A 22,548-nucleotide genomic window follows, 5' to 3' on the forward strand; every position below is an offset into this window, starting at 1 on the left:
CACTGCCCTCCTTCACAGCTGTTACTGGACTGGATCTTGTATTTCCCCAATACCATTAGGGGGTGCTGGAGAGACACTGCAGGGAAAAAAGGGCTTCCCCTCCTGGTTCTGTGGGCTGCTTCTTGGGTGGTTCCTGCAGTACAAGGTGACCTGTAGTATGCTGGACACCAAGTGCCACTCACCTTCAAGCTTGCCACTTCTGGCTCCAGCCTTGGTCCACCTGCACCCAAGGAGGGGGTTTTCTGTTGGCCTTGCATGCATTTCATTGCCCTCTAGCCTCAGTCCAGCAACTGTGGACATTTCTGGTCCTGGCAACTGAGCAAACTTCTTTGCTATTCAGTGGGCTACATCTATACATTCTCCAGCCAAGTCTGGGTCCTACCTTTGGGAATGTGTCTTCCAAATTTTTTCTTTCCTTGACAACTATTCCTCGACCATAGGGTATTCCTTAGCATTCTCTTTCATCTCTTCTTAGGAGCTAATTCTCCGTAAATAATTACTAATTCTTTCTATCAAGTATTTCCCGGTCCAATCACCAGTTTCTGTCTCTTGGCTGGATGTGATACATACCCCAGGGAGCAGACGCTTCTGGTGCCCTGCCTGTATCTGCTGTCCCACACCATTCCACTCCATGCCCCAGGAGGCCTACTGCAAGCACTTTGATGCTAAGCCTTTGTTTTGGCCTTTGCACGGGGCAGGCTGAGCATGCTGTGGAGGTAGCATGTCTGGGAGCCTCCCTCAGCGATTGGCAGGTGAGAGCTGGAAGATCAAGGCACCAGCTTCTTCCTCCTCAGATGGGGAAACTTGCTGCCATGTATACAATGTCTCCAGAGCTCCTTTGGGTCATTGAGCCTCAGTTGCTCACAGTGATTATCTGCTCGATAATACATTTGTTATATGGAGAGAAAAACATGGTTTGAAAGGATACATGCACCCCAATGTTTATGGCAGTGTTGTTAACAATAACCAAGACATGGAAGCAACCTAAATGTCCACTGAAAGATGAATGGATAAAGAAGATGTGGTACATATACACAGTGGGATATTACTTAGCCATTAAAAAGAATGAAATAAAGCCATTTGCAGCAACATGGATGCAACTAGAGATTATCATACTAAGTGAAGTAAGTCAGACAGAGAAAGACAAATATTGTATCAAATATAATCTGATATCACTTATATGTGGAATCTAAAAAAAAATGATAAAAATGAACTTATTTACAAAACAGAAACAGACTCAGACTGGGGGAACGGTGGAGGGGAAGGGATAGATTGGGAGTTTGGGATTGACATGTACACACTGCTATATTTAAAATAGATAACCAACAAAAATTTGAACAATTCACAAGTGGATCAGCAATGCATGAGCACCCCCTTTTCCTGATGGTAAACGCCAACACTGTGTGGCTGAAAGGGTCTTGGTGTTCTGGCCGGGTGTCAGGCCTGAACCTCTGAGGTGGGAGAGGGGAGTTCAGGACATTGGACCACCAGAGACCTCCTGGTCCCACGTAATATAAATGGGTGAGAGCTCACCCAGAGATTTCCGTCTCAACACTAAGACCCAGCTCCACTCAATGACCAGCAAACTCCAGTGCTGGACACCCCATACCAAACAACTCGCAAGACAGGAACACAGCCCCACCCACCCACCCATTAGCAGAGACGTTGCTTAAAATCATACTAAGTTCACAGATACCCCAAAACACACCACCAGATGCTGTGCTGTCCACCAGAAACACAAGATCCAGCCTCATCCACCAGAACACAGGCACAGGTCCCCTCCACCAGGTAGCCTACACAACCCACTGAACCAAACTTACCCACTGGGGGCACACCAAAAACAACGGGAACTACAAACCTGCAGTCTGTGAAAAGGAGACCCCAAACACAATAAGTTAAGCAAAATGAGAAGACAGAGAAATATGCAGCAGATGAAGGAGCAAGGCAAAAACCCACCAGACCTAAAAAATGAAGAGGAATTAGGCAGTCTACCTGACAAAGAATTCAGAGTAATGATAGTAAACATGATCTAAAATCTTGGAAATAGAATGGAGAAAATACAAGAAAAGTTTAACAAAACCTAGAAAACCTAAGGGGCAAACAAACAATGATGAACAATACAATAAATGAAATAAAAAATTCTCTAGAAGGAATCAATAGCAGAATAACTGAGGCAGCAGATGGATAAGTGACTTGGAAGATAAACTGGTGTAAATAACTACTGCAGAGCAGAATAAAGAAAGAAGAATGAAAAAATTGAGGACAGTTTCAGAGACCTCTGGAACAACACTAAACACATCAACATTCAAATTATAGGGGTCCCAGAAGAAGAGAAAAAGAAAGGGACTGAGAAAATATTTGAAGAGATTATAGTTGAAAACTTCCCTAAAATGGAAAAAGAAATAGTCAATCAAGTCCAGGAAGCACAGGGTGTCCCATACAGGATATATCCAAGGAGAAAAATGCCAAGACACATATTAATCAAGCTATCAAAAATTAAATACAAAGAAAAAATATTAAAAGCAGCAAGGGAAAAACAACAAATAACATACAAGGGAATCCCCATAAGGTTAACAGCTGATCTTTCAGCAGAAACTCTGCAAGCCAGAAGGGAGTGGCAGGACATACTTAAAGGGATGAAAGGAGAAAAACTACAATGAAGATTACTCTACCTAGCAAAGATCTCATTCAGATTTGACTGAGAAATTAAAGTCTTTACAGACAAGCAAAAGCTAAGAGAATTCAGCACCACCAAACCAGCTTTATAACAAATGCTAAAGGAACTTCTCTAGGCAGGAAACACAAGGGAAGGAAAAGACCAACAATAACAAACCCAAAACAAATAAGAATATGGTATTAGGAACATACAAATTGATAATTACCTTAAATGTAAATGGATTAAATGCTCCAACCAAAAGACATAGATGGGACGAATGGATACAAAAATAAGGCCCATATATATGCTGTCTACAAGAGGCCCACCTCAGACCTAGGGATACATACAGACTGAAAGTGCGAGGATGGAAAAGGATATTCCATGCAAATGGAAATCAAAAGAAAGCTCGAGTAGCGATTCTCATATCAGACAATATAGATTTTAAGATAAATACTATTACAAGAGACAAAGAGGGACACTAAATAATGATCAAGGGATCAATCCAAGAAGAAGATATAACAATTGTAAATATTTATGCACCCAACATAGGAGCACCTCAATACATAAGGCAGGTCCTAACAGCAATAAAAGGGGAAATAGAGAGTAACACAATCGTAGTATGGGACTTTAAACATTGGACAGATCAACAAAAAAGAAGATAAATAAGGAAACACAAGCTTTAAATGACACATTAAACAAGATGGACTTAATTGATTTTTATAGGACATTCCATCCAAAAACAACTGAATACATTCTCTTCTCAACTGCTCGTAGAACATTTTCCTGGATAGATCATATCTTGGGTCACAAATCAAGCCTTGTAGATTTAAGAAAGTTGAAATCGTATCAAGTATCTTTTGTGACCACAACGCTATGAGACTAGATATCAATTACTGGAAAAAACCTGAAAAAAATACAAATGCATGGAGGCTAAACTATACACTACTAATTAACCAAGAGATCACTGAAGAAATCAAAGATGAAATCAAAAAATACCTAGAAACAAATGACAATGAAAACACAATGACAAAATACCTATGGGATGCAGCAAAACCAGTTTCTAAGAGGGAAGTTTATAGAAATACAATCCTACTTCAAGAAACAAGAAACAAGAAACAGGGCTTCCCTGGTGGCACAGTGGTTGAAAGTCCGCCTGCCAATTCAGGGGACACGGGTTCGTGCCACGGTCCGGGAAGATCCCACATGCCGCGGAGCAGTTAGGCCCGTGAGCCATGGCCACTGAGCCTGCGCGTCCGGAGCCTGTGCTCCGCAATGGGAAAGGCTACAACAGCGAGAGGCCCACGTACCGCAAAAAAACAAACAAACAAAAAAGAAACAAGAAACATCTCAAATAAACAACCTAACCTTACACCTAAAGCAATTAGAGAAAAAAGAACAAAAAACCCCCCAAAGTTAGCAAAAGGAAAGAAATGATAAAGATGAGATCAGAAATAAATGAAAAAGAAATGAAGGTAACGATAGCAAAGATCAATGAAACTGAAAGCTGGTTCTTTGAGAAGATAAACAAAATTGATAAACCATTACCCAGACTCATCAAGAAAAAAAGAGAGAAGACTCATAACAGAATTAGAAAAGAAAAAGAAGAAGTAACAAGTGACACTGCAGAAATACAAAGGATCATGAGAGATTATTACAAGCAACTATATGCCAATAATATGGACAACATAGAAGAAATGGACAAATTCTTAGAAAAGCACAACCTTCCAAGACTGAACCAGGAAGAAATAGAAAATATAAATAGACCAATCACAAGCACTAAAATTGAAACTGTGATTAAAAATCTTCCAACAAACAAAAGCCCAGGACCAGATGTCTTCACAGCTGAATTCTATCAAACATTTAGAGAAGAGCTAACACCTATCCTTCTCAAACTCTTCCAAAATATAGCAGAGGGAGGAACACTCCCAAACTCATTCTATTAGGCCACCAACACCCTGACACCAAAACCAGGCAACGATGTCACAAAAAAAGAAAACTACAGGCCAATATCACTGATAAACATAGATGCAAAAATCCTCAACAAAATACTAGCAAACAGAATCCAACAGCACATGAAAAGGATCATACACCATGATCAAATGGGGTTTACCTCAGGAATGCAAGGATTCTTCAACATACACAAATCAATCAATGTGATACACCATATTAACAAATAGAAGGATAAAAACCATATGGTAATCTCAATAGATGCAGAAAAAGCTTTTGACACAATTCAACACTCATTTATGATAAAAACTCTCCAGAAAGTAGACATTGAGGAAACTAACCTCAACATAATAAAGGTCATATAAGACAAACCCACAGCCAACATCGTTCTCAATGGTGAAAAACTGAAACCATTTCCACTAAGATCAGGAACAAGACAAGGTTGTCCACTCTCAACACTATTATTCAACATACTTTTGGAAGTTTTAGCCACAGAAATCAGGGACGAAAAAGTAATAAAAGTAATCCAAATTGGAAAAGAAGAAGTAACACTGTCACTGTTTGCAGATGACATGATACTATACATAGAGAATCCTAAAGATGTTGCCAGAAAACTGCTAGAGCTAATGAAGTTAGCTCTAGCTAAATGATAAGTAGCTTTAGCTAATGAATTTGGTAAAGTAGCAGGATACAAAATTAATGCACAGAAATCTCTTGCATTCCTCTACACTAATGATGAAAAATCTGAAAGAGAAATTAAGGAAACACTCCTATTTACAATTTCAACAAGAATAAAATGCCTAGGAATAAACCTACCTAAGGAGACAAAAGACCTGTATGCAGAAAACTGTAAGGCACTGATGAAAGAAATTAAAGATGACACAAACAGATGGAGAGATATACCATATTCCTGGATTGGAACAATCAACATTGAAAATAGCTATACTACCCAAAGCTATCTACAGAGTCAATGCTATCCCTATCAAACTCCCAATGGCATTTTTCAAAGAACTAGAAAAAAAAATTCATAATTTGTATGGAAACACAAAAGACCCTGAATAGCCAAAGCAATCATGAGAAAGAACAACAGAGCTGGAGGAATCAGGCTCCCTAACTTCAGACTATACTACAAAGCTACAGTAATCAAGACAGTATGGTACTGGCACAAAAACAGAAATAGAGATCAATGGAACAGGATAGAAAACACAGAGATAAACCCATGCACATGTGGTCACTTTAGAGGCAAGAATATGCAAGTGGTGCTGGGAAAACTGGACAGCTACATGTAAAAGAATGAAATTAGAACACTCCCTAACACCATACACAAAAATAAACTCAAAATGGATTAAAGACCTAAATGTAAGGCCAGATCCTATCAAACGCTTAGAGGAAAACATAGAACACTCTATGACATAAATCACAGCAAGATCCTTTTTGACCCACCTCTTAGAGAAATGGAAATAAAAACAAAAATAAACAAATGAAACCTAATTAAACTTAAAAGCTTTTGCTCAGAATAGGAAACCATAAACACGATGAAAAAACATCCCTCAGAATGGGAGAAAACATTTGTAAATGAAGCATCTGACAAAGGATTAAACTTCAAAATTTACAAGCAGCTCATGGAGCTCAATATCCAAAAAACAAACAACCCAATCCAAAAATGGGCAGAAGACCTAAACAGACATTTCTCCAAAGAAGATATATAGCTTACAAAAACACATGAAAGGATGCTTATCATCACTAATTATTAGAGAAATGCAAATCAAAACTACAATGAGGTATCACCTCACACTGGTCAGAATGGCCATCATCAAAAAATCTACAAACAGTAAATGCTGGAGAGGGTGTGGAGAAAAGGGAACCCTCTTGCACTGTTGGTGGGAATGTATATTGATACAGCCACTATGGAGAACAGTATGGAGGTTCCTTAAAAAACTAAAAATAGAACTACCATACAACACAGCAATCCCACTACTGGACATATACCCTGAGAAAACCATAATTCAAAAAGAGTCATGTACCACAATGTTCATTGCAGCTCTATTTACAATAGCCACGACACGGAAGCAACCTAAGTGTCCATAGACAGATGAATGGATAAAGAAGATGTGGCACATATATATGACAGAATATTACTCAGCCATAAAAAGAAACGAAATTGAGTTATTTGTAGTGAGGTGGATGGACCTAGAGTGTGTCATACAGAGTGAAGTAAATCAGAAAGAGAAAAACAAATATCGTATGCTAACACACACACACATATATACATATATACATATATATATATATATATATATATATATATATATGGAATCTAAAAAAAAGAAAAAAGGTTCTGATGAACCTACGGGCAGGACAGGAGTAAAGACGCAGACATAGAGAATGGACTTGAGGACATGGGGAAGGGGAAGGGTTAGCTGGGATGAAGTGAGAGAGTGGCATGGGCATATATACACTACCAAATGTAAAATGGATAGCTAGTGGGAAGCAGCTGCATAGCACAGGGAGATCAGCTCGGTGCTTTGTGACCACCTAGACGGGTGGGATAGGGAGGGTGGGAGGGAGGGAGACACAAGAGGGAAGAAATATGGGGATATATTTATATGCATAATTGATTCACTATGTTATACAGCAGCAAGTAACACAACAATGTAAAGCAATTATACTCTAATAAAGATGTTAAGAAAAAAATTAATATGGCATAAAAAATAAATAAAATAAAATAAAATAAATAACCAACAAGGACATACTGAAAACTCTGCTCAATATTCTGTAATAACCTAAGTGGGAAAAGAATTTGAAAATGAATAGATACATGTATATGTATAACTGAAATTGCTGTATACCTGAAACTAACACAACATTGTTAATAAACTATGCTCCAATATAAAATTTCCCCACTCCCCTACCAGTGTTTCCTGAAGTCATCCCCCAAGTAAACTCTTTCTCTAAAATTTTTTCTTGCAGTACAGGCTCCTAGTACTCAGATGAATACATCACATCTCAGAGATGAGGGAAGGAAGAGTCTGAGGATTTAATGATCATGTCTAAAATCAAATAGTCACGTAGAGGAGTTCAAAACTCAGCTCATCTCAGCCCAAGTCTTGTTATTTACATTTACTTCAGCATATATCTCTCTAAAGGTATTAGATAAGTTCAGACTTATTAGGCCAGTCTAAATACATAAACCCTAGAATACAGGTACCCCATAAATAAAAATAAAATTGACTTGTTTAAAAGTGAAAACACACTGCTCTGGAACAGTGGTTCTCAAAAATTTGGTCCCCTGACCAGAAGCATCAGCATCACAGGATCTAATTAGAAATGCAAATTCTCAGGCCTCACCCCAGATGTACAGAGGGTAGACCCCAGTGATCAGTGATGGTTCTGATGCCAATAAAGTCTGAGATTACTGCTCTAGTCTGGAAGACAAAGGAACCAGCATAGGATGAAGTAGGTCTTAAGCAGGTGGGAGTTTGACTGTAATAATATGTTATTATATGTTAGATGTTTAATGTTAAAAGTGAATCTCTGTGGAATTTAGAAAAATGGCACACATGAACCTATTTGCAAAGCAGAAATAGAGACACAGACATAGAGAACAAACATATGGACACCAAGGGGGGTGGTGGGATGGATTGGGAGATTGGAATTGACGTATGTACACTACTATGCGTGAAGTAGGTGGCTGGTGAGGGCCTACTCTATGGCACAGGGAAAGAAAAAAAAGAAGATACAATCTGTTTGCTGGACATATATTAAGTTAACCTTAAAGATGCATTCCAATATACATTATGTGCAAATACTTTTTGATTCCACTTAGATGAGGTACCTAGAATAGTCAAATTCATAGAGTCAGAAAGTATATTGGTTGATGCCAGGGGCCAGGAGGTAGGGGGTGGGCAGGGGGAATGGGGAGTTAGCGTTTAATGGGAACAGAGTTTCAGTTTAGGAAGGTGAAAAATTCGGGAGATGGATGATGGTGAGAGTTGCACAGCAATGCGAACGTACTTAGTGCCACTGAACTGTACAGTTAACTATGGTTAAAATAGTGTGTTTTATATTATGTGACTTCTACCACAATAAAAAAAAACATAAAAAAACCCGTGAATCTCTCTAAAGGTTTCCCATAGCAGCTACATAGACATCATGAGAATGAATATAGAAAGTTTCTGGTAACAGAAAACTTTGTCTTCTCATTCTTTTTTTTTTTTTTTAATTTTATTTTTGGCTGCATTGGGTCTTTGTTGCTGCGCATGGGCTCTCTCTAGTTGCAGCTAGCAGGGGCTACTCTTCGTTGTGGTGCACAGGCTTCTCATTGTGGTGGCTTCTCTTGTTGTGGAGCATGGGCTCTAGGCATGAGAGCTTCAGTAGTTGTGGCACGCGGGCTCAGTAGTTTTGGCCTGTGGGCTCTAGAGCGCAGGCTCAGTAGTTGTGGCACACGGGCTTAGTTGCTCCGCGGCATGTGGGATCTTCTCGGACCAGGGCTCGAACCCGTGTCCCCTGCATTGGCAGGCAGATTCTTAACCACTGTGCCACCAGGGAAGTCCCTTCTCTTTCTTTTGTGTATGATAGTTTCCTGTCAGTAGGTACAACCTCTCCACAGATTATAAATTATTAGTTGTTTTCTGTGAATGTGATCAAAACAACATCACGTTGCTCTTATGGCTTATATATGCAGCTGGTTCTGTATTGAAATGTGAAGGCTTGATATATATTTCATATATAACAATCTCTGTAACTAGCACTAGGAAAGACATTAGGTTGATTTTCCTTCATACATACTGTCTTCCAGGGCATGCTTCTAGTGAACAAGCATTCTTTTCCTAAGGCAGACCTTATGAAACAGAGATGCATCAACGCTATCCTAGGAATACAATTTTTCACAAGGCTGTCATTAGGCTTAACTGTAGAAATAGAAAAGATGGGGACGGAGTGAGCCCCTTCTATTTACAAAGTGGTATGTTCGTCTTATCAGTATGGTCTTGTTTATTTTTCTTTTAAATTTTCTATCTTTAAAAAAAATTTATTGAAATATAGTTGATTTATGATGTTGTGTTAGTTTCAGGTGTACAGCAAAGTGATTCAGTTATTCTTTTTAGATTCTTTTCCATTATGTTATTATAAGATATTGAATATAGTTACCTGTGCTATACAGTAGGTCCTTGTTGGTTATTTATTTTATACATAGTAGTGTGTATATTTTAATCCCAAACTCCTAACTTATCCCTCTCCCCCTTCCCCCTTTGGTAACCATAAGTTTGTTTTCTATGTCTATCAGTATTGTTCTAAAAGATAGAGGAATATTTGAAATAGATAGAAAATGATGAGTCTCCTAGAAGAAGGTTGATATTGATACACATCTTATTAAACATCTAACATATAATAATATATTATTACAGTCAAACTCCCATCTACTCAAGACCTACTTCATCCTGTGCTGGTTCCTTTGTTGTCCAGACTAGAGCAGTGGTCTCAGACTTTAGTGGCATCAGAACCATCACTGATCACTGGGGTCCATCCCCTGGGTTTCTGACTCTGTACGTCTGAGGTGGGGACTGAGAATTTGCATTTCTAACTAGATCCTGGTGATGCTGATGCTTCTGGTCAGGGGACCATATTTTGAGAACCGCTGCTCCAGAACAGTGTGTTTTCAACACAGGGTGCATACTGCAGTCACCTGAGGAGTTTTAAATATTACCAATACTTGGGTCCCACTCAGACAAACTCAGGCAAACCAAATTAAAATCTTTGAGGTCAGGACCAGGAATCTGCTTTTTAAAAGCTGTACAGGTGGGCTTCCCTGGTGGCGCAGTGGTTGAGAGTCCGCCTGCCGATGCAGGGGACGTGAGTTCGTGTCCCGGTCTGGGAAGATCCCACATGCCGCGGAGCGGCTGGGCCCGTGAGCCATGGCCGCTGAGCCTGCACGTCCGGAGCCTGTGCTCCGCAACGGGAGAGGCCACGAGAGTGAGAGGCCCGTGTACCACAAAAAAAAAAAAAAAAAAAGCTGTACAGGTGATTCTCACAGGTAGCCAGAATCAAGAACCAAAGTTAATCCCAGTGTTTTCAAAAAAGTATAACTGTCCACCCGAGGATCTTGTTAAAATGCAGACACTGATTCAGTAGCTCTGGGATGGGGTCCAAAATTTGCATTTTTATTCAGCTCCCAGATGAAGCTGCTGCAGCTGCTCCATGGACCACACTTTGAGAACCAAGAGTCAGAAATGCTACCCCTTTTATCCTTGTTCTGTGGATGTGATTTTTTTTCTTAAACATCTTTATTGAAGTATAATTGCTTTTACAATGGTGTGTTAGTTTCTGCTGTATAACAAAATGAATCAGCTATACATATATGTATATCTCCGTATTCCCTCCTTCTTGCGTCTCCCTCCCATCCTCCCTATCCCACCCCTCTCGGTGGTCACAAAGCACAGAGCTGATCTCCCTGTGCTATGTGGCTGCTTCCCACTAGCTGTCTATTTTACATTTGGTAGTGTATATATGTCAATGCTACTCTTTCACTTCGTCCCAGCTTACCCTTCCCGCTCCCCATGTCCTCAAGTCCATTCTCTACATCTGCATCTCTATTCCTGTCCTGCCCCTAGGTTCTTCAGAACCATTTTTTTTTAAGATTCCATACATATACATTAGCATATGGTATTTGTTTTTCTCTTTCTGACTTACTTCACTCTGTAGGACAGACTCTAGGTCCACTCACCTCACTACAAATAACCCAGTTTCGTTCCTTTTCATGGCCGAGTAATATTCCATTGTATATATGTGCCACATCTTCTTTATCCATTCATCTGTCGATGGACACTTTGGTTGCTCCCATGTCCTGGCAATTGTAAATAGAGCTGCAATGAACATTGTGGTACGTGACTCTTTTTGAATTATGGTTTTCTCAGGGTATATGCCCAGTAGTGGGATTGCTGGGTCGTATGGTAGTGCTATTTGTAGTTTTTTAGGGAACCTCCATACTGTTCTCCATAGTGGCTGTATCAATTCACATTCCCACCAACAGTGCAGGAGGGTTCCTTTTTCTTGTGGATGTGGTTTTTGGGTAAGTTAACCAGAGATATACTAAGAGATCCAGGTCTAGGGCTCAAATATCTTTTTGGTCCTAGAAACCAGAGATGGCAATTCGATTTCTTTTCTACAGGTTAGGACTCACTGTGGACAATGGGTTACTATGGAGATTTTCAGGAATCTTCATTTCAGCCGAAGGCTCCTGGACATCGCTGCCGGTCACAGCAAGGGACCCCAAAGACGCTCAGAGTGGGGGCCACATAGCTGCAGCCCCTCAGAGGGCTCAGTGTTCCCTGAGAGATGGGGCTGAGTTTGAGCCCCTTCCTCAGCAGTGGTTAACACAAGCAGTTCAGAAATAATTCTCCCTCAGGACAAGTGAACCATCGTGAAGGAGAAACTGCCCACTGGAGTTTAGGGGCTTCAGCCCTGGTAGAAAATTCACCACTGAAAGCAAGAGTTCCAAAGGCATAGTGTGCTCTCTAACCCAGAGGGAATTCTTAAAGGAGGATGGTCCCCTCAAGGGATTATATTGACTTCTTACAAAAGTGAAAAACACAACCAAAAAGTGCAGTGATGGAACTTCAAGGATAACTCATCCAGGAATCAAAGTTATTAGCTCATTTTCTTTTTCTCTATCTCCTTCTTTTACTCTCTTCTTGTCTCACTCTCTCCTGCTTTTTCATTTCTGCTGTATTCTCATGATGAACTGGCAGCTATGTTCTCTTTCATGCTGCCTTAATTGTCTTTAAAGTTGCAGTTAAAGCTGAAAGGCTTGCCATAAATCAGGGAATATGGCCAGCTGGAATTCCAAGACCCAAGAGAAAAGGTATTTCCATGACACTCCTACAAAAATGTCCCAGAGGAGGATTCTAATTAGCTTGGCTTGGCTAAAGAGCCCATCTGGGGACCAATTATTATAGCCAAGGTGATGGGATATTATAGTCAGCTCAGATTAGCCTGGGTTACAGCCCACACCTATGGGGAGAATAGAGTCATATGTCTATTTCCAAATAAGTGGATGTACAGGTGGGAAAAGATACCAAGATACTAATTTGCTAACTCTCAAATTAGAGCCTGTGGGCTGTTACGTCCAAGTATAGTGGCAGTCTTGCTTAAAGCTGGGGCATTAGTAATAAACTTCAATTTTTCACTCAATTCTGGTTACAAGCCTTTAGTGAGATGATCTTCTAGAATTCATATAGAACTCAAAATCATGAGAGAATGTGATAGTGAGGCAGGAGATAGATGGGCTCCAGGCTAGGCATTTACAACTGGCCTCCTGTTTACATTTCCTGAGGAAGAGGCAAGTGGGCTCTAGGCTAGAAACTTACAACCAACCTCCTATTTGCACATTGAGATGGAAATAACAAGAGGAACAGGGTAAATAACTGGACTTTGTCCCCTATGGACACTTTAAGATAACAGTTATGGCAGGGACAGAGACGGGGGTGGGGGGGGGTGCGGGGTGGGGGGTGGGGGGGGTGGGGGGGGTGGGGGGGTGGGGGGGGTGGGGGTGGGGGTGGGGGTGGGGGTGGGGGGGTGGGGGGTGGGGGTGGGGGTGGTGGGGGTGGTGGGGGTGGTGGGGGGGTGGGGGTGGGGCGGGAAACACAGATGGACACACTTTTAAGTCTCACTTCCTCCCATTTTATTTTCTGTTGTACTCAAATATATCACATGTATGTGCCAGTTTTATCAAGTCAACTGTAAAAAAAGAAAAAAACAAAAAACAACCCTCAAAATCAGAGCCTTAGATCCAGTATTAACTTCATCTCATTCCCAGCTTCTTATCTCCGTAGGGGAAAAAAACCTGAGACAGAAGGAGTCTGAGAAGGCCTGGTTTTGCCCACAGTATGTGTTTTGCCCACCCAGCTCTTTTTTTGTAGAATGTACAGCTATTTAATTCCCTGGAACTGCAGGTGCAGACATGCTGGTCCCTGCCTCACTGGGCTGTCCTCGGGTCTTTTGTGAGCTCTATATTCAGGGCTCTGTTGAATGACACACCCCAAGGAATGGCCTCTCTCAGGACACACGCTGCAGGCAGTGACATTTAGCTTATTTCCTCTGGTGGGACCTACTATCTCCATGGGAGACCAAGGGGAGTCTTTGAAGGCGTCCGTATGAAGTGGCCGACATTTCATCCTCTCTACTTCCAGCCGAGGAGCTCTGGGCAAGAGAGCAAGACCGCTTGCCAGAAAGTTCTGAGGCTTGTGGCTGACAGAGCCCAGGTCCTCTGTGGCCCAGGGTGGTGGACCTGGCTCATGTGTGTGTGTGATTTATGAAGCAACCACAAACTTCCATAAAGAAATTGATGGGCAAAAAAGTATATGTTTAAGTAAAATATTCACATTCGTGAATAAATGTCTTGGATCTTTCTGTAATTGTGAAGAGTTTTTAAAAAGGCTTTAGCACAGGGAACTTTTCTCAATACTCTGTAATGACCTATATGGGAAAAGAATCTAAAAAAAGGGTGGATATATGTATATGCATAACTGATACACTTGGCTGTATAGTTGAAACTAACACGGCATTTTAAATCAGCTATATTCTAATAAATTTTTTTAAAAAAGGCTTTAATTACTAAAATTCAGGTAAAGAAATCAGAAGCCACATGGGTTGGGGCTAAGATAGCAGGATCAGAGAGCATTTTTTTTCCCCTGGTGCCTCCTCAGTGATATTTTTTTAAGGTAAACGTTGACATAATTGTGAACACTGTGGAGAAGTCGATTGTCGGAGACATAGTACAAAAGCTAGATTTTGACCTATGCAGAGAGAATGTCCAAGGGGGCTCAGTTTCCAGAATTTAGCCTGGGACATGTAGGGGAGGGGAAAGGAGGGAGCGGGAGGGAGGGAGGGAAAGGGGGAGGGAGGGGGAGAACGGAGGAAGAAGGAGAGCCAGGGAGAAGCCTGGGGGCGAGGTCTGGGGAAGGAAGGGTGGAGGAATTAGTGGGGGAAGGAGACGGGGAGACTGGGGGCGGGCACGGGGGGCAGGTAGAAGAGAGCCAGGGGAGAGAATTGACATTTGCTTAGCATTCATCAGATGTCAGGCAGTATGCTTTCACATAAATTAATTCATTAAATCTTTACAAAGTCTCTGCAGGTTAGATGTAGTTGAATCCTCGATTTTCAAATGGAGAAAGTGAGTCTCGGAAGTGTTAAAGAACTTGTCCGAGGTCCCAGAGCGAGGGAAAAAAATGGCTGGACGCAAACCCTCATTTGCGTTCCGCCAAAATGCTTGCTCCTTTCTCAGCATCCTGTTTACTTGTAGCATTTGTCATTGGATAAGATGAAAGCAGTGGGCAAAGGAAGTCTTTGGAACAGCCTTTAACTGAGCCTGTGCATGTGCTGAGGCTCTACTGTCAGCGATGGCGATGATCTGAGGAAGATGACGCTTGGAGAATTATAAATTGTAAAGGCAGTGCTCGATAAGGATGCCCTTAGGAAGGGAACTACACACTTCACGAGAAGAAGCAGCCTCCGCAGGAACTATTTGGAACAAGCTAGTTTCACTGTTCTGGATAAAATCAGAATCTTGACAGGAGCAGTCCCATTCCACCCTGGGGACATCCATAGCGACGGTCATTCTCCAACCAAATAGTTGGCTTGCGTCACATCCAAATATGCTTCTCCCTATCCAGCAGAACTGACCCATTTATGAGACTTCAAACGGCATTTTCACTTTTTTCCTTCTAGAAAATCCAAATGAAACTCAGACACCCACCACAAATCAGGAGGTACTGGTGCATGACACATAGTAGACAATCATTAGAGCTGAAACCGTGAGTGAATGTTCAAAGCTCTCTTGGAGAAAAGGATCAATTACTTTCATGAAAAAATCGCCGATGTGTTAGGAACTATATGGAAATAGTACTGCATGCAATCGTCAGCTGTAATTGGTTTGGGTCTAGTTGCTCTAACTCTTCGTTATTGAGATGATTACACTGCTTAGGGCCATGTTTCTAGAGTTTGTTCCCTGGAACATCTGTATCAGAATCACTTGGGACCCAGCCCATATCTTAGGCATCAAGGCCTTGACATGTCTATTTTAATAAAAGCCCCTGGAAATATGTTATTCAAACTAAAATTTTAGAACTACTGATACAAGGGTTAACCCAACGTCTCTGTTATACAATTATAAACCTGGGGCTGTCTTTAATAAAATTTAGGTGCTAGCCCACTTAGGTATAAATTAGCTAGGACTCAGTCTTTTTGGATGCGCAGGCTCAGCGGCCATGGCTCAGGGGCCCAGCCCTTCCGAGGCATGTGGGATCTTCCCGGACCGGGGCACGAACCCGCGTCCCCTGCATCGGCAGGCGAACTCTCAACCACTGCGCCACCAGGGAAGCCCAGGACTCAATCTTTTATTACTATAGATTCTAGACCAATATTTCTCAACCTTTAATGCATGTAAGTCACCCAGGGAGTTTACTAAATGGTAGATTCCCAGGCCCCATTCAAAGGGACTGGGTTAAGTTAGATTTTCTGCATTTTAAACAATTATCCTATGTGATTCCGATGCAGGAATTCTGCTAATTTCACACTGAATATAGAGCCCTCTGGAAAACAATATTCCTGTCAAGTAGTTAAGCAACCTCTGAGAGGACAATTTGTTACTGATTTTACCACTTCTTAAGGCAATAAACTCCATCTGTAAGTAGCTTTAATTGCCAGAAATTTCTTCTTACGTTGTTTCAATATAAAGTCTTATGTAATCTGTCTATCTGGTTCTCTTAAATAGAACTACACAGAAAAATTTAGTCCCCAATATTATTTTTAAGAAAATATACTTGACCAAGAACTTAAGTGTTTCTCTTCCCTCTAGATCTCTGTTTTGCTTCTTTAGGGGACAGTGGGGAGGTGAGGAAACTGTAGGGATACAAAAATGTATCTCTGAGCAGACTGCAAGGGCCTCTGCTATTTGTATAGCAACAGTGTTTAGAAAATCAAACACCTAGAACTTGGAATTCTCATTTCCTAGGATAATATCACAACACACATAAAGAGACAAAGAAAAACCCAAATCATGTCATTCTGAGCTGCTCTGCATATGGGAGAGTCCTGTCTGTCAGCATAATGGTTGACGAGGGGAAAGGTTAATAAGGAAGGAGGTGAGGCTGATTCACATGAGGCAGGTGCCATTTTGGAAGAATCAATGGGGACCCCCAGTTCTCCCAGGTGCTTGCTCACTCCTGTCTAGTTGCAGACCTGGCCAGGGTGGGCAGCTGGTTCTTAGAGCCACTGAAGTCAGCTCTCAGGAGCAGGTACAAAGAAGGTAACCAGCTGGAAAAATATGGACATGTTTCCAGGCGTTTCACCACGACTTTCCCAAATCCTTGGAGCTTGACTACTTTATCCCATATGTATGCTTTAAAAAAATATTTTATTTTATTTTATTCATGGATTTCAAAGGAAATTAATTACTAGTACAGTGTCAAAAGGCAGCAGGAATGGATTTTGACATGAAGGGAGGGGTACCCAGAGTGGTCACGGGGGTATTGGGGCTATTACTGAAAACAGTGGAATTTGGGCAAGTTAAAGAATCTGTGTCCCAATTATTCATTTACAAAATGGGGATAAAATAATAACAAGTAACTTTTAGCATTGTTTGACTACTAGGTAAGGAAACATAACATGTGTTAATTCCTAAACACGTGTTGGTACATAGTCAGTGCTCAAAAACCAGAATGTCAGTCATCATTATTAGCATCAGTAATGGTAGTGCTAGTTTGCCAGAAAGACAATCATGAACTAACACCAATTAGTTCTATTTGAATGGTACGTAAAATGATGACTTAGGTCAGGATAAGCAAAAAGGGTGACTACAAATAAATACATTAAATCCAGCAGGTTGCCTTTGCCTCTATTTTCCCATTCACTTAGGTGAGAGATTGAATTTTGGACCTGGAGGAAGAGAAGACACGAGTCTTAAGTGATCTGCCTCAGACACATGCACTGTTGCCATTTTTCTTAGAGAAGGTTTATTTTCTTTCTGCTACTCTAGCCAATTTTAGGATATAAGAGTCACACACCAGAAGTCTTGCTTTGTGTACATGTTTTTAATAATAACAGTTTTCAAATTGCTTATGCTCTGTGGTGGGAAATAAGAACAGGGTGACTCCAGAATGTGAATTCAATATGTTTTCTAAGAACATCTGGGATGATGAGCCCTGAAATGTTCTTAAACATACAATAAACCTGAAGTGAAGGCGTTTATATCTTTACCACGCCAGCATCTGAATTTGGGTATTGGTTGAGATGTAGAAAGCACTATAGGTTCTAGACGGTCTCTAGCTCCCTAGCTGTGTAATTGCTGGGACTTTATTAATTTAACCTCTGCAACATGAGAATGAAAACACCTGCTCTGCATAACTTACAGCAATGTTGAGCGCTTTAAAGAAAAATAATTAAAGCGCTGATCCAAAGCAAGCTGGCATCCCTCTCACAAATCGGAACTCTGAAGTCTCGGCTTCATTTTGGAATTTTCACCGGTCTACACAAGCGCTCCTGAAAGAACAGCACAGAGGAAGGATACACCCAAGGTTTTCTTCCTCGTTTTGAGGCCAAAAGAGCTCAATGTAGTTGCGATCTCATATTCCCCAGACCAGTTTTGGGTTCCAGAACCACGAAGTAAGATGGCTAGAGGAGAGACATTTACACAGGCGCAGAGGGGGCAGCCTCAGTTCAGGTTGTTACCTGAGTCCCCAAGGACCAGGTGGACTCCCCCCCTCCCCCTAAGATGCCAGACACTCAGTCCAGGTTTTTACTTCATTAATGAAATATGACCTCACTTTTCTTTTGTAATCCAGAAGTGTGAGGATACATTTGTTGCAAACTGCATGCAGATAAATGGGGGGCTTCCTTTCGAAACTACATCCTCTGAATAATAATTTTTAATCTACTATACATAACAGTAGTGCATTTCTTGTTAAAACGGCAAGCTTTTTTTTTTTACCAAAATGAAAACATTCATTTCTTTATAAATAATTTAAATAGTTTAAATACATATTTCATACCAAGGATATAAAAATAGCGTCTCTTTTTTTTGATAAATAAAGACATATTCATTTACATGGCAAATAACGTGCAATAGCTGACCACTGGCCACCAGCTCTGTGTGACTGATTGTCTAGGAGATGACATGCAGTGATAAGTGTCCCTTTGCCTTCTGCATTTGAAAAATAGATCAGCAAGAGCTGTGCACTCCCAGGGCCCACAGTCCTATAGATACTGTTCAGGAGTGACACACAGGCACTCAGGAAAAACCTTTGCTGCACTTCACAAAAGCCACCTAGGACAAAATGAATCCACACATTCTCTGTCTGGGACATCTAGCTGCTCAGACCCTCAGGGTCTTTGGACTTTTACCAAAGTCTGTCAAACAGACCAGGAAGTTAATGCCTGTACAGGAAAATGTTCCTATTTTGTTTCTAGGATCCAGGAAGTGTCTGCTACAGTCTGGAGGTGGTTCTGCCTTTCCCCGGACCCTCTCTTCCACAGGTCTCCCAGCCTTGCCCAGTCTTCATGCTGCCAGAGGCAAGAAAGGCAAACCAGGGCTGTCATGCAGTGGTGGAGCTGAAACTGGCGGCTGCCTCACATGCCCTAATATCATACGTTTATGGCTTTAGTATCTTTCACTTCTGCTGGGCTTGTGACAACTTCCAGTGGAAAGTTCTCCGAGGGTTCAGTAGTGATGGATGCCCTTCCTTCCCGGTCCCAAGATCCTGGCAGGTTTTCCAGACTGAAGGAACTCATGGCTCCTTGGCCCAAGCTGCCCTCCTCCGATCTGCTTGGGAGAACCAGGTGCAAAGATGTTTCTGAGGAGGAACAGACAGAGGACGAGAGAGTGGCCGAGATGGACTGCAGAGGCATCAGCGTAGTGTCTGACTGTGGAGAGATGCACCTTAAAAACTGCAAACGACCTTCTTGGACGACCTGGTAGCGGGCAGGTGAATAATCAAGGTTCGGAGAATGATACAGTTCACCGCCTGCAGGATTTTGCTCGTAAATGCCAGTTCGCTGGGGGCTGCTCCCCACAGAGGAGGGATCCACACTCCATATGTCAGGGGTGACATTCCCATGACAAAGCTGGGCTTGGGTATAAGCGGCTCCACCTGCTTGCAAGTGTAGACAGGGTTGGTGCGTGCTCCAGGTCATCCTGGTCTGTAAGCTGGAGGGACACACAGAGGTGGTGTGCAGAGAGCAAAACCGAGCGGGCTGCTGGGGGGACACGACGTGTTCTAGAAGCTGCATCACAGTCCTCATGTCTTTACCTAACTGGGACACCTCCTGAGTCAGTGTCGTTACCTGTGTGGACAAAGCAAGGCAAAAGGCAGCAGTCAGAGGAGCACGGCAGTGATTTCAGAGCAGTGAGGAAGGGAAATGAGATTTCTCAGTAAGAAGGTCTGGAAGGTTGCTTCACCTCCAACTCCAGCCAAGCCCAAAGGGTGAATGGGGTGGCTGAGCACCTGATCTAAAGCCATCCTCTCATTCTGCGGGAACCTAGAGAGACACACATAGTCTGGCCTTCTTTTTAAAAAATTTTACATGCATTTTTTAATTGAAGTATTGTTGATTTATAATGCTTCAGGTGGACAGCAGTGATTCAGATATATATATTCCTTTCCAGATTCTTTTCCCTTATAGGTTATTACAAAATATTGAATAGAGTTCCCTGTGCTATACAGTAGGTCCTTGTTGATTACCTATTTTATATACAGTAGTGTGTATATGTCAGTCCCAAACTCCTAATTTATTTCCCCTGTTTCCCCTTTGGTAACCACAAATTTTGTTTCCTATGACTGTGAGTCTATTTCTGTTTTGTAAATAGGTTCATTTGTATCATTTTTTTAGATTTCACATATAAGTGATATCATATGCTATTTGTCTCAGTCTGACATTCTTAATCAGTGATTTGCGGGTTCCTGGACAAAATTAGAAGTGTGGGTCCATCATCTCTTGCATCTCTGAAATACAGACAGTGTCTTTTGCTTCCCTTCCTCTGAGTTAGCGGGATGCTCCGTGGTGTGCACCCACCATCCAAGACACCTCAAAACAATGTGGAGACGTGAGTATTGTTGTATATAACGCACTCAGCACGCTGCCTGCCCAGGGTAGACACCCAGTAAATGACGGCTCTCACTCCTGCCATTTCTGGTCAAGATCAACACTTAGAGATATACTGGCCTTCAGGAGTAGGGAGGGTGGTAAGAAAGAACTCACAACAGACTTGCTAGGATTTGTCTATAGAAAAGCGGAAGCTGCAAAATGAGAGTTAGAAACGAAAAGGTCTTCAAGGTGGGTCCGTCCACATAAGCACTGTAGGGAACCCTGGAGGGCTGCGGTCCATCAGTGAACTGGAACCCCACGGAATTACAACCCCAACTGTGCAGTGTGTTCTTTTTTTTTTTTTTTTTTTTTGTGGTACGCGGGCCCCTCACTGCTGTGGCCTCTCTCGTTGCGGAGCACAGCCTCCGGACGCGCAGGCTCAGCGGCCATGGCTCACGGGCCCAGCCGCTCCGCGGCACATGGGATCCTCCAGGACCGGGGCACGAACCCGTGTCCTCTGCATCGGCAGGCGGACTCTCAACCACTGCGCCACCAGGGAAGGGAAGCCCTGTGCAGTATGTTCTTTATTCACTTTTCTAGGTGAGACATTTAGTTTGTATGAGACTTTCAAGGGAGACATGACCCTCAAACTTGCAAGAACCTCTGAAGAGTCTTCATTATCTGCTTTACACTTAAACCAATACTGTAATTCACCGGAGGATTTATTTTCCTAACAACCACATCCCATTTTTTAACCATGGAAGACCACCAGAAAATTGAACTTGACTTATATCCAGCTTTTCTGGATGGTTTCTATTCTTCAAAGTGAGGAAAACCTATATTTCAGAAAGCAGGCCACACAGATATTTTCTAGTCTTTGGTTAGATTCATAACATGAACACATAGTGTAATATTTTGCGCTCATTGCTATAAGACTGTATTTTATAAAGGACTTCCCATGCCCTGATTTTACTATCATGAACCACAAACTCCAATATAAGCAGCTGAACCCACTGGCTAAACATCATCAGAAAAAAACCAAAACAAAACAAGACAAAAGGGCAGTTTAGTTTCAATGAAGCCAAAACCAAGATTGCTGTTTGGGGCAGACTTTTTTCAATATTTAAGTATACATTCCTAATTCATCCAGTAACTTCATTCAGTCCACTTCCTATAAGTGCATTCTGAAACTAATTCCCCATGGCAGGCCCATCAGGAGGTAGTGTCATTCAAATCAGGCATTTTTAAAAGACCAGAAGGAGGTTTTTCCATGGTTCAGGCAACCAACTGGTAACACCTGCCTTGAAATTGCCAGGCCAAAACTATTTCTGCCTTGCTGCTAGCATGGAACTCGAGGGACCCTATCGAATACTTGCCCAGGCTTTTCAGCAGATCTAAAATTTTTGGCGAGAAAAATATATCTCTGAGACTCACATTTAAGAAGTGAAACAGTGAATCTGAGAAAGAGTCTATGTGTTTTGAAATTTTCACTGCAGGTTGTCAATTTCAGAACTTGCCAAAACTCAATTCTAAAGTACACGGGTGACACAAATCATCTCTGGATCTCAGCACAGCAGACGTGCACCCAGGGGTTCTATCTTGAGTTGATTAGCCCTTCTATCAAAATTTCAGAAGAGAAAGTTGATACTAAATGAGATGTTTGAAGGATATATTAACCGTCCCCTTCCTGTAGGTTGTCTAAGTTAATGCCTGTATCAAGTTCACCAGGGTTCAGCTCCCAGTAAGAATGCTTTCAGTCGGCCTTAGCATTGAATAAAGACAAAATCTTCGAAGCGCAACTTTGCATTTTAGACACAGCAACAATTATGTTATCCAATAAATGAGTACATTTATAATACAACAAGCTTTTA

General features: G+C 41.7%; 1 protein-coding gene across 1 annotated transcript in view; it reads right to left on the reverse strand.

Moving 5' to 3' along the window:
- Positions 1-17,206: 17,206 nt before the first annotated feature.
- Positions 17,207-22,548, reverse strand: part of KCNH8 (potassium voltage-gated channel subfamily H member 8) — a 388,857-nt gene continuing 383,515 nt past the window's right edge. Inside the window, exon 16 of the mRNA XM_004271920.4 lies at positions 17,207-19,936. Coding sequence (XP_004271968.1) covers positions 19,238-19,936 — 699 coding nt within the window. The 3' untranslated portion in view covers positions 17,207-19,237. The remainder of the gene's footprint in view (positions 19,937-22,548) is intronic.

This window comes from Orcinus orca, chromosome 5 (genome assembly GCF_937001465.1).
Source record: "Orcinus orca chromosome 5, mOrcOrc1.1, whole genome shotgun sequence".
In the NCBI taxonomy this organism is placed as follows: domain Eukaryota; kingdom Metazoa; phylum Chordata; class Mammalia; order Artiodactyla; family Delphinidae; genus Orcinus; species Orcinus orca.